At 41.8% G+C, this 13,337-nt stretch overlaps 1 protein-coding gene across 1 annotated transcript in view; it reads right to left on the reverse strand.

Moving 5' to 3' along the window:
* SUGCT (succinyl-CoA:glutarate-CoA transferase) overlaps window positions 1-13,337 on the reverse strand; it is a 351,908-nt gene that overhangs the window by 47,758 nt on the left and 290,813 nt on the right. Inside the window, exon 13 of the mRNA XM_083378302.1 lies at window positions 2,826-2,889. Within this exon, the coding sequence (XP_083234428.1) occupies window positions 2,826-2,889 (64 nt within the window). The remainder of the gene's footprint in view (window positions 1-2,825; window positions 2,890-13,337) is intronic.

Below are 13,337 nucleotides of genomic sequence, written 5' to 3' on the forward strand. Positions count from 1 at the left end.
TTAAAAATTTTATGAGAAGGGACAAAGAAAAAAAATGGAGAGAACTCAAGTTCTAGGATATCATTTAATCGGATTAAAGATAAATGTTGTTACAAATAAAAGGAAAGAATATGAACTTGGTTTATTTGATCAAGGTCAAAATGGATACATTTTTTTAGATATGTAGTTATCTCTGGTAACCCTTAATAGACTTTTGTTAATCAGGTCTGAACAACAAGGCTTTAGGCTTTGTTTATAGCCTAAAGAGAAGGGATATGGGAAAAAGAGATTATTTGTTGTGTTTCAACAGAAAGTGGTAAGTTACTAAAATTGTTTATACTTGTTGTGTAAAGTGTGAAGTTATTTTTTTATATACTTCTTTTCTTTACTACATTCTTTTCTATCTTTCTATTTTTTCTTCACTTTCTATTTTTTATTTCTTTTTGATTGTATTACATTCTTTTTAACTGTAATTTCTAATAATATTACTATAAAAAAATAAAATAAAATTTGGAAACCAGTTGTTAATAAATACATCGTGGGGACAAGTTACATAATCCAATTAGACCTCTACAAAAAGGGCTATTTGAAAGGGCTGTTTCAAAATTAAGTTGGTCCGCTCTAACCCCAGTGGCAAAAGACCATCTAGTTGGCACCATGAGATGCAGAATGCATTGTTCCATTGGCTGATCCAGCAGGGCTTTTTGTGTGTGTGTTACAGGTCCATAGGAATCAGTGGAGTTTTCTTCTGAAGTAACTAAAGCTATATCACTGTCTTCAAATGCAGCCATTTATAACAAGGTTGCATCCATCTAGCTTGGATATTAGAAAATTACAAGCATATTTCTGATTAATCAGATTCTATTTAAAGAAGAAGAGTACATCACCTCCCTTAAAAGATTTAAAACAGAACTTCTGACTGTCAATATATCTTCCTGGGAGGAACCTATTCCTCTTAGCAGTAGTTAAGCCAGTGCTACTTCTTTTCTTTCTTTTTCCTTCCTGCTTTCTTCCTCTTAATGTGCTTAAGCTAGTATTGTAACTTGATTATCAAACTAAAGCTAGTAGAAGGTAAGACATTGTAAGAGTTCACTGTTTCCTCACTTCTGCTCTGCATTACACATTAATTTTCTGTATCTCTCTAAATCATCTCACACAGTTACAATACATAAACAAAATTACTATTTTCAAGAGATTTTTCTTCTTCCTATGGAAGGGGAAAATATTGTCCTTCTGATTCAGCCATATTTTAACGTTTCATACAAACACATACGGCCACAATTTATGTAAGGCTCAAGGTAAACCTAAAACAAACACAGATGTCCAAATATATATAGCTTCCCCCCACCTCACCGATTAGTTCAACTGACTCCAGGGTAAGCAATTAACTTCAAAGGAACTACTGTAGAATACGTGATTTGAGGACTGCCATTCATAGATGATTTAACAGAAACATTTGTAAAAAAACAAAAATGAACCTTTCATCAAACCTATGCTTATGATTGTTTTTTCAAGTTAAGAGTACTTTTTCTTTATTCATTGGAGCTTTCCATAAGCCAAGAGGTAGGATTTGAAAGCCTCTTCCATCATGTTCCCAGAAATCAGAGACAGGAAATAGAGAATGTCACACACTCACATGAAAAAAATGCTATAGAAATCATATAAATTACTTTAAATATTTTCCTTCTGAGGCTTTACGTAAAGCATTTTCCTCCTTCCAACTATCAAAACTGTCCACATTACCTTCAGGATAACCAAAGCATACAGAAGGCCCCCTCTACCTGGAGTATTTCTCATTCAGAAGCAGCCAGGCCCTGAATAGTAGCAACAATCTAACCTCTACTGTCTGCATTTCTTAATTTACATTCTTTTTAAGGTAATATTTGAGTGAGGCAAATGATGACTGACCTTAACCCATTTTGATTACTATTATAAGCAAAATTTAAATGAGCCCTGATGGGTATGTACTCCTTTTGGAGATGCATCCACCTAGGTTTCAAATGTAGCACCAACTGTCATCCCAGATGGATGGCTCATGTCATTCAGAATATCTTTCCAGCTTGCAGAGGTACTGAGAAGTTATTTGTGAGATTGGGCTATATAGGAAGCAAATGGGAATACTGCCTCTGCACCAGAATGCAACACGCCACCACGAGTGAAATTTCTCAGATGTATGATATTGGGAGGCCTCAACTTGTCTAACCTGGGTATAATATCAGTCATGTTTCTGGATGGTCTATGGTGGGACTGGAATTGGAGGGGCGGCAAGGGCATTTGTTCTAATCTATCATGGTATTCTTCTGGTTAGATCAAGGGATTGGGAGATACAATGTTGCAGTGGTTCTCTTTTTTCCTTCAGGGCTGGTTTATGGACTACCATGGGATTTCCCTATGTTAGCCAGCACAAATGCATTGGCATGATTAATTAACTGCTTTTAAAGTGAACTATGTTGAGGATGGGCAACTGATTTTTTGTAGAATATGGGATTAATCCAGTTTTAAGTGCCAACCAGTATTGTCTGCATTGTATCTGCAGGTGTTTCTGAAACCTGAAAGCTTTGTAGATCTTTAGCTTTGGAAATTATATACATAAACTGGGCTTATGCAACATGCTTAATCGTATATGTTAAAGACCTAGCAGCTTCACTCACTCACTATGCAAAACTATGCTAACTTAATCTTGATGTATCTAGCTATCACTTCATGTATCATCAATTACTTTATTGATTCATGGTTTAATATATTGTATAAACGCAGCCACAGAATCTCATTTAAGCCCATATGAAGTATTTCTAAAAACTGATTTACTTTGATGAATAATATCAATCTTAAGCAAATGTGCCAACCTGGAACAGTAATCTTCCCTACTGTTGGATGCTCCATCTCCATCATAAGTTTATTGTGCAGAACCTAAAACATAATAATAAATAAAAACAGTATAATGAGGGTGATTTTAAAAACATTTTAAAGTCAATAATATAGAAGACCATTATTACATATATGGAACTGCAACACTTAGAACTTTGTACAAGGGTCATAAATTCCTTTGTTCAGCGTCGTCATAACAACCACTGAACAAATGGTCATAAGTTGAGGACTACCCATAAAGGATTCTGGAAGGAAATTTCTCAATTATTTCAATAATTTTTACTGATAACATAAAACTGACTTAGTAGGTGTATAGTTTAAAGAAAGTGGGTAACTAACAGGGAAGATCATAAATTTTCTCCAAACTGACATATTTAACATAATTAAAATTCAACAGCCACATGCATCTCTGTTTTCTCAGTTCATGGCATCTTTGAACAGCTGATTTGCATTTTTGTACTGAATGCCAAACAGGGCTGGAACTGAGTTTTAATATAATAACAATTTTGGCTATTTTTTGTGCAATGCAGAAATACTTTCTTTTTTGGATTACGTCCACATTTTAAATGATTTTATAAGTAATTCAACTAACTAGCATATGTTCCAGATATACATAGGCAGATGTACATTTTGTATATATAAAAGCAAAAGATGAGCCTCTTCAATACCAAGATGTATTCAGACTGCACAATGATCCAGATTTGAAGGGGAACAGGCAATTCTAAGTTTGCTTGAATATATACTTTGCATGTGCTTCCATTTCTTTAAAGATTTACATCCATGAACTCATTAGGCTCATGTGTTCTAAATCCTTTAGATCTGGATCACTACCTATCCCTACAAAATGATATAACAATACAATGAACCCTGAATATGCACTCCTTTTTTCATGTCAAGAACTGTGTCAGTAGATGAGAGTATTTGTAAATATTCTCCACAGGATTGAATTGTGGACTCCTTGGTGCTTTTTAAACTTGCTTTCTGGCAGATGTTTCGTTACCAAATTAGGTAACATTATTAGTGCAAGAAGGGAGTGGGGTTTGATCTCATTTTATATATTAGTGGCTTGACCAGACAGCATTAGCGGGATTGGTCCTGGTGGTTCCCTAATTAGACTGTTGTGTAACATTTAGCTCATTTGTCTGTATTGATAGTTCCTTGCTTGAGATATTGTTTCATTCTTGATTGTTGATCTGGTATTCTTCAACTGAGCATGCCCAAGATGGCGGACGTGCATGGTTGAGCTCCGTTAGGAGCTTCGGCAATTTTAGCAATGTGGCGACCCTGGGGAGCTTCACAGTGATATTTGGGTCCTGTGAAGGTTTCGGGTGAGGATGAGGACGAGGACGAGGGAGCTGAGCTTCGGTGCCTGCCTTTAGAACGCCTACATGGTTTGCCTTGGCTCTGGGAGCCTGGACTCACCGAGGGCTCCGAGGACTCCGAGGACTCTTTGAGGACTATCAGCTGAGCCCGGAGGAGCCCGGAGGAGTTTCTGGACGGCTTGGTGGACATGGAAGAGCTGAGCAGAACCCCGTGTTGTACGGCGCCGACCAGCTGTTTGTCGGTGCCGCAGGGACCCGGCAAACTCCGATGGAGGCTGTTGGACGCGGAGGAGCTGGGCGAAGCCCCGATGGAGGCTGCTGAGGTGCCCGGAAAGATCCCGATTTTTCGCTGGAGCTCTGCTCAACGAGGCGCCGATCGGCTGACCGTCTGTGCAACGGGGGTCTCGAGACCCCCGGTGCCAGCTGTTTGTCGGTGCCGCAGGGACCCGGCGAACTCCGATGGAGGCTGTTGGACGCGGAGGAGCTGGGCGGAGCCCCGATTGAGGCTGCTGAGGCGCCCGGAAAGATCCCGATTTTTCGCTGGAGCTCTGCTCAACGTGGCGCCGACCAGCTGACCGTCTGTGCAATGGGGGTCTCAAGACCCCCTCTACGGAGCCTGGTGGCATTCCTGAGATCTGTGACGCCCGGATTAATTTTTACAGCTCGGTGATGCTCCGGAATGCCTTCCTGCTGCTTGGGGAGCCGCGTGTTGTTGGATTGACTATGAATTGCGGCTTGGAGCGGCGGGGGGGGTGGTGAAAATGCTGGAGTGGTGGAGACATCGTCTGGCTGGTTTCCGAGATGGCTGACGGTGAAGGGAGTTGGCCTCTCTGACATGGTGACCTGGCCTGGTGGTGGTACGCGGATGCTGTTGCCTCGGACGTTTGTGAGGCAAAATTTAATCTCTGCGCCGCCAGAAAATGATTAGACCATGTTGTGTTTTCCTTCTTGACTGACTATCATCCAGTCTTTTTGCAACATGGAAGTGACTTATACAATCGGAATCTCTCCTACCATTTTGTGATTGTACCGGCTTATTAATCCTGATGTATTTTATAGATTCTTTGCTCTAACTCCCTCCTTTTCTCCCCCCTCCCCTATAATAGAAGGCCCGGGTTATAACCACTGTGGGAGAGTGGTTAAGTTTTTACATCTGCTGCCTTCCAGAGGTGAGAGCTCTGGGGGGTATTGCTCCCCCGGTTTTATGTACCAGGTTGCCCCCCGGCCTTGACCGCCGTGAGAGGGCGGGATTCAATCTGTTCCGGGATTTCCCAGCTCTAGTGGCAGTGGAGCTGGGCTGGCTCTCTGGTTATTTGCCTTCGACTTATTTATTTTGAGATCCTCCCGTGTCGATCTGGTCTGCCTTGCTGTCTTTTTTGTCGGACTTGTTTAAGATCATGCATCTGACTTATTCTAGCACGACCTTATACGCTCTCAGGGCCCCCCCCCATCCTGGGAGCGACCCGCCTTACTCTTTACACCTCCTCTTGATGAAGGGCCCGAGTGTTGGGACCCTGAGAGATGGCTGGGCACGGGTAGGGGCCTCCGATATAAGCCAAATAAGAGGCCCCAGGTTAGTTTTTTGGTTAAATTTTTTAGGAGGTTAGGGAGGGGGTGGGAACTTCTTTTGGTTGTTCGGATATGGGGGGCAGTCCAGCAACCACTGTTCAGGCCAGGGCCGGGATTGATCGTGGAGGGGAGGAGCGGGGGTCGGTCGCCCCCGGGGCTCCAGGGCAAGTCATGGGATTGCCCATTCCCACGACGTTAGGGAATGGCAGCAGGTGCAGGAACAGAGGGCCGTATCGATCTCAGGGAAGGCCTCTCCGCTACTTGCAAGCGGTGAGGCATTCCGACCCTCTTGTTCTGCCCCGAGGTCCCGGGAGTGAGGATGTGCAGCCTCCTGAGCTCCGGCTGGTGTACTTGAATGCCAGGTCTGTCGTTAATAAAGCTCCTCTCGTCCATGACTTGGTCGAGTGTGAGCAGGCGGACCTGGCTTGCATCACGGAGACTTGGTTGGGCCCAGAGGGCGGTATTCCTCTGGCTGATCTTTGCCCACCAGGTTTCCGGGTGCTACACCGGCCTCGGGCTCAGGGTAGGGGTGGGGGAGTGGCTGTTGTTATGAGGGAGACCTTAGTTCCGTGAGAGGCCACCGTTCCGCAGATAGTCGGTTTTGAGTCTCTCTTTTTGAGATGCGGCCCTGGTGCGCAGTTGGGCTTGCTGCTGGTGTACCTTTCGCCTAGTCACGCAGCAGCAGCCCTGCCTGAGCTTCTCGATGTCCTCTCTGGGTTGGTGGTTGAGTTCCCGAAACTTATAGTTTTGGGGGACTTCAATCTACCATCTCTGGGAGGATCATCTGAGTTGGCTCGGGAGTTCATGGCTTCCATGACGGCCATGGACCTGATGCAAGTAATTTCAGGATCGACTCATGAGGGAGGCCACATCCTTGACCTAGTTTTCTTATCTGGTCGGAGGTTAGATGATCTTGGTGGGGTCTCTCCAATTATTATGCCCCTGTCATGGACCAATCATCATCTCCTGCGGCTGGTCTTCCGTTTTGCTACCCCCCGCCGTGGGTGTGTGGAACCAGTTAGATGGTACCGCCCCAGACACTTAATGGATCCCGTGAGGTTCCAGGCAGCGCTGGGGTCCCCACCTGCCTCCCCCACTCACAGCTCAGCAGATGCCTTAGTGGAAGCTTGGGAAAGGGCAGCCACTGAGGCTCTTGACCGAGTTGTACCCTTGCGGCCCCTGACCCGATGCAGATCCCGTCGAGCTCCATGGTTCTCCGCGGAGCTCCGGGAGATGAAGCGTCGGAGACGGGGCCTAGAGAGCGTTTGGAGGTCCAGCCGATCCGAATCCGACCGATTGCGACTAAGAACCTACATTAGGTCTTATCTCGCTGCGATAAGGGTGGCGAGGTCTAATCACTTCGCTACCCTTATTGCGTCCGCAGATAATCGCCCGGCCGCTCTGTTTAGGGTGACTCGCTCCCTTCTTAATCAGGAGGTGAGGGAGGAACCCTTGCAGGGTCGTGCCGAGGAGTTTAACAATTATCTGTCGGACAAAATTGCTCGGATTTGAACCGGTCTGGACTCTGACTGGGCAGAGTCTGGCGATCAGGACACGGGCGGTCTTGTCGATATCACCTGGGAGGTTTCATTCTGTGACTCCGGAGGAAGTGGACAGGATTATGGGGAGACTGAGCTCCACCACATGTTTATTGGACCTGTGCCCTTCCTGGCTGGTTTATGCAGCCCGGGAGAGGACACGCAGCTGGTTCCAAGCAGTTATATCAGCTTCTTTCAGTGAGGGTAGCTTCCCTGCCGTCTTGAAAGAGGCGGTGGTGAGGCCCCTCCTCAAGAAGCCTGCCTTGGACCCAGCTGTATTGAACAACTTTCGTCCGGTCTCCAACCTTCGCTTTCTTGAAGGGGTCCGGAGTACCTTAGGGAACACCTGCTGCCGGAGTCTACTTCCCTCCGCCCTGTGCGGTCCCACAGAGAGGGCCTCCTCAGGGTGCCACCGGTCAGAGAATGCCGACTGGTGGCCCCCAGGGGGAGATCCTTCTCTGTGGGCGCCCCGGAGCTATGGAACCAGTTACCGGTTGAGCTCCGGACGGCGCCCGATCTTCGCTCCTTTCGCCGCGATCTGAAAACATACTTGTTCGAGCAAGCCGGCCTGGCCTGAGGGGGGATTGGTGGGGTTTTTTACTTTTTTATTGTTTTTTTTTTACCATGTATCAACTGTATTTTTAATCGGGCATGTATTTAATTATCTTTTATTTTTTGTAAATTTCTGTTTTATTCTTGCCCTGTACACTGCCCTGAGTCCTTCGGGAGAAGGGCGGTATAGAAATATTAATAAATTAAATTAAATTAAATTATTAATTTTGATGTTAATCTCTGCTCATCTGGGTGTTGATTGCTGTGAGATGTTTTGGTCTTTTTGTTTCCTTTTAGGTTTTTCACAGCTAGTATTGGTTGTGCTGTAGTAGATTGAGTGGTCAGACACTTTTTGGAAAAGTCAGATGGGTATCTGTTTAGTTGAAACACGTTGTAAAGATGATCTGTTTCCTTTTTCTGATGTTCAGGGTTGCTGAAGAGTTTGTGCTCATCCAAATGGTGTTCTCCTCTCTTGTAGGAGGTTGGGTTGTTACTTTGGTAGTAGAACATTTGGTTGGTGTGGGTAGTTTTAGGATAGGCATGTGCCTTTGCTGGGGTAAGGATATCCAGGAATGGTAGTTCTTGTTTTCTTTTTCCATAGTGAATTTTATTCTTTTGAAGATGTTGATGATTTTATGTGTGTTCTCTAGTTGGTCCTTTTTCATTATGACAAAGGTCATGTATGTGCCAGAACCATACTTTGGGTTCCATGCATAAGAATACTATAGGTGTTACATTACGGTTTTTTTTATTAGTTCTGAAAGCAGTAATCCCATGGGTATTCCTTTGATTTGTTAATATATTTCCCCATCAAATTGTAAAAAAAGGTGGTTGGGCAAAGATTGCTAAGATCCATGATTCTGGGTATTTCAATCGTGGTGTACTTGGTTAGGTCAAATGTACTGTGTAGCAGTACTGTCATGGATTCTTTGGTTAATTCTAGCTCTATGAATATGACATCAAATAAGACCATGATTTCATCTTCTATTTTCACACCTTTTATTCCTTGGATATACTGCAGTGGGCAATTTGCTGCCCTGAGTGGCAAACTTTTTTGTCAATTTTTAGCGATGTTATAGGTTGATGCCTCTGGTAATGATACAATTGAATGGAGAAGTATATGTCTGGCTTGTGTATTTTGGGGCATCCATAGAAGTATGGAAGGATAGATCCACTACTTTTCATCTGTCACTAGTCTTCTTTGGTGATGTAACTAAGATTTATCAAGTTTCTGTATTAGGTTGATGTTCACTGGAATGAAAGTTCTTTGTCTTCTAATAATTCTTTCACTTTTGTATATATTGTTCATGACAACGGTGTTGGAGCTTTGTCTGCTGATAGGATGGTGATAATTTGGTCCTTCTTTGGGTTTTTAAGGGCTACTCTGTCCTCTGCTTTGAGTTGGTTTTAGTCTTGTCTTCTTCTGATTTGCGGTATGATTGTTTGATGCTTTCTTCGGTCTCTGTGGGAAGGTCTTAGTTTTAAATGCTCATTTTAAGGCTGCAAAGAATTCTAGTTGATTAGCATCATCTGTGTTATAGTTCAGGCCTTTCTGTGTTCTGCGGTAGATAGTGGGTGGCTGGACATGTTGACCACCCAGTTGAAGCTCATCTAGAAACAACAATCCCACACTCTCTAGTTTCATACTAAAATATGAAACAGCTGTCAGGCAGATGTTCAAATGTACACATATTCTAGAAACTGTTAGATGAATAATGTTTTCATTAGTTACTATTACCAGTAACTGAAATGAAATTGTGCTTTTCATCAAATCAATTTCTGAACTAAAAATTAATGTACAGTCAGTTCCCCATACTTTTGTTCTCTGATGGACTATTTTCTCACTTTATTCTGAAATTTTTATTGCTGGAAATTTTCTCACTTTATTCTGAAACATTTCATTAATATTTCATTAATATTTTTATAGCAATATTGTTTTGTTATCTTATAACATTTTTAGTCAACTTTATTAAACTAAAACTTTGGCATCTGTATAATTTGTTTAACTGATATAAAAATACAATGTTCTTTTTTAATTATTGCATCTTACTTTCATTTGCCTAAAATGTATGGTATTAGAATAATCAATAGTTTCAATAATATATGTTGTTGTTGTTGTTGTTAGTTGCGAAGTCGTGTCCGACCCATCGCGACCCTATGGACAATGTTCCTCCAGGCCTTCCTGTCCTCTACCATCTTCTGGAGTCCATCTAAGCTCACGCCTACTGCTTCAATGACTCCATCCAGCCACCTCATTCTCTGTCGTCCCCTTCTTCTATTGCCCTCAATCTTTCCCAGCATTAGGCTCTTCTCCAGTGAGTCCTTCCTTCTCATTAGGTGGCCAAAGTATTTGAGTTTTAGCTTCAGGATCTGGCCTTCTAAAGAGCAGTCAGGGTTGATCTCCTCTAGGACTGACCGGTTTGATCGCCTTGCAGTCCAAGGAACTCGCAGGAGTCTTCTCCAGCACCATAGTTCAAAGGCTTCAATTCTTTGGCGCTCAGCCTTTCTTATGGTCCAGCTTTCACTGCCATACATTGCAATCAATAATATATAAACACCAATAATTATTTTAAACATTACAACCATGAAATCATTTTTTTCCTCCTAGGATTTTAAACTATTTTAAAATAAATTCATGTCACTAGATGCCTGATTTTTCTGTCAAGCTATTGGGCGGTATTTGTCCTATTTATTCTCATGGAAAAAGAAACTATAGCACAACCTATCTGTGTAAGACTGTACTAACTTTATTGATTAGCCCTTGGGCCATATCAAAGTGCAAAGTTCCAGCAACAAACCGTCACCAAAACTTGATAAAAGCAATCCAAAATGGAATTTGATAAAATACAATTTAAAATGGAATTAAGATAAAATACAATTTAAGATGAAATAGTAATAAAATACAAATTTAAGATATAGATGAAATATGATAACATTATATTTCGGAATCGCCCTTGCAATCTACCCCAATCAGTCCCACATATGCAAATCTTAACCAGATCATTTTGTTTAAATACTGTGCTACGTTAAATGTTATTTTCAAGTTCTGACCAGACATAAGATAAGTTATTTTGATATGGGGATCCCAATGAGTCATTCGTTTGGTATATAGACCAAGATACCTGTCTCTCACCCTCTTATACAGAACAGTCAAATAGGATGTGAGCCAGGTCCTCTACCTCTGCCGCTCCGCAAATGCAGAGACGCTCATTGTACGGTATAGCATGAAATCTCCATATCTGACCATTGTGTCAAGCTGTTCAAATCTTGCTCTCGTAAATATCTCCCTAAGATGTTTTGGGAGTTGTAACTTCAAATAACTGTCCACTTGAAAAGTAGATTTGTATTTACTCAGCCATTTCAAGTTACCCACCTTACTAAGGATAGCTATATCACTTTGTGCTTCTGTATCCTTAATTCTTTGGGCAACTCTTTTTTTGGATTGTTCTCCTGTTACGCAAGAAACAGGAAGTCAACAGCTTCTTACAAAATTTGTTAGTTTGGTGATCCAGGAGATTTGTGATTGTAGTTTTATTTGCTCTAGTAGGCATAATTTGGGGAGTCTATCAGTCTCCATTTCATTAACTTTGCACCAGTAGTTATAAGCTCTAATTTTAGATAATGCCTGAATTGTATGAATTCCCAATTCAGCTCTAACTGCTGCAGCAGATGTTCTTGGATCTACACCCAAAATACATCTCAGATGCTGGGACTGTGTTTGTTCTAAAACTGTGGTTGAGTAAAGACCCCAAACTTCTGCTCCATACAAGAGCATTGTCGTAACCTTGGCCTTATAAACCTTGAGTAATGGGGCTAGGGACCCTGGGTAACTATGGTTCTTTGGTTTGAGCAGTAAATTCAAATGGGCTTTTGCTCTAAATGTATTCCGTTGATGATGGCTGGCTCATCATCTAATTTTTGGAAAATGTTACGCCCAAATATACAAAGGTATTAACCTGTTCAATTGGTTCACCATCTAATTGCCACTTATGTCTCTGATGGTTTCTTCCAAACACCATTATTTTTTATTTCGATTTGCTAATGATTAGGGAGTTATCCTGGCAATAAGAGCTGAATCTTCTTAATAGCCTACGTAATCTTACTTGTGAGTATGATAATAAAATCATATCATCAGCATAAAGCAAGCTGTTACAGTAAGTATTTAGGATCATCGGCATGTGTACCATGGTATCCTTCATTAACCCTGGCAAGTCATTGATGTATAAATTAAATAATAATGGGGCCAGGATACACCCTTGCCTTATCCCTTTATTTGTGTGAATCCTGTTAGTCAGGGCCCCATTAACCCCATACCGCACCCTCAAACAGGTACTCGTGTAAAGGGCTTTAATCAAAGCCAGGAGTCTGGGTTCTATTTTAAGAGATGTCAATTTACTCAATAGTACGTCTCTATTAACCATACCTAATGCTGCTGTAAGGTCTATGAAAGCAGCAAACAGGGGTCTCCTCTTATAGGCATATTTGGCAGTTAGATGGTTCAAGACAAAGCAGTTATCAATAGTAGATCTGTTTTGTCTAAAACCTGCTTGTTCTTCTGTGAGGATGTTGTTTTCCTCTACCCAGATTTTAATTCTGTTCAAAAGGTACCTAGCATATATTTTTGCTACAATGTCATTCAGGCTGATGGGCCTATAATTACTAGGATCCTTTTTATTCCCTTTTTTATATATGGGGACAACTACTGCCATCTTCCACCCATCTGGTATATGGCAGGTGTTATTTATGTGTGTAAAAAGACCTGCTAATACAGGGACCCACCAGTTGGGAAATTTCTTAAATAATTCTGCTGGTAAAAAAATCCTCACCTGGGGCTTTATTGCTCTTTAAGCTTTTAATGATGGACTGTATCTCCTTTTCTAAGACTGGTGGCCAAGGGGGGAGAGTTCTAGGATTTACCAAATCACTGTTTAAAAATAATTTTTTTACTGGTTCGGTGGGGGCAAACAAGCACTGATAAGTCCGCAGCAGAGATTGGTATGTCAAATGCAAACAACCTATCAAAAATGTAACTGTGAAAGACAGACTAGAAATAAAAATTAAAATAAGCAAGAAAATGGTAAGAGACTGTCTGAATGTGATTAATATAAATCACTGAAACCTGATGGATTATATCCCAGAATTCTGAAGAAGCTGACAGATGTTATCTCAGGACCATTGTACCATATTTTTCAAAAATCCTAGAGCACCAGGTAACTACCAGTGGATTGGAAAAAAGCTGATGTGACTCCCATCTTCAAAAAAGGAAGAAGAAAAAACAGACTCAGAAAACTATAGACTCAATCAGCCTAACATCAATACTTGGAAAAATAATAATCAGAAAACAGATCTGTGAACATCTAGAAACAAAGTAATAACTAGTAGCCAGCACAAGTTTGTTAAAAATAGATCATGCCAAACCAATCTTATTTCATTCTTTAACACAGTGACTAAAGTAGTAGACCAGCGAAATGCTATGGACATTCAGCAAGGCATTTAACAAAGTAAACCA

This window comes from Vipera ursinii, assembly GCF_947247035.1.
Source record: "Vipera ursinii genome assembly, chromosome: Z".
Taxonomy (NCBI): Eukaryota; Metazoa; Chordata; class Lepidosauria; order Squamata; family Viperidae; genus Vipera; species Vipera ursinii.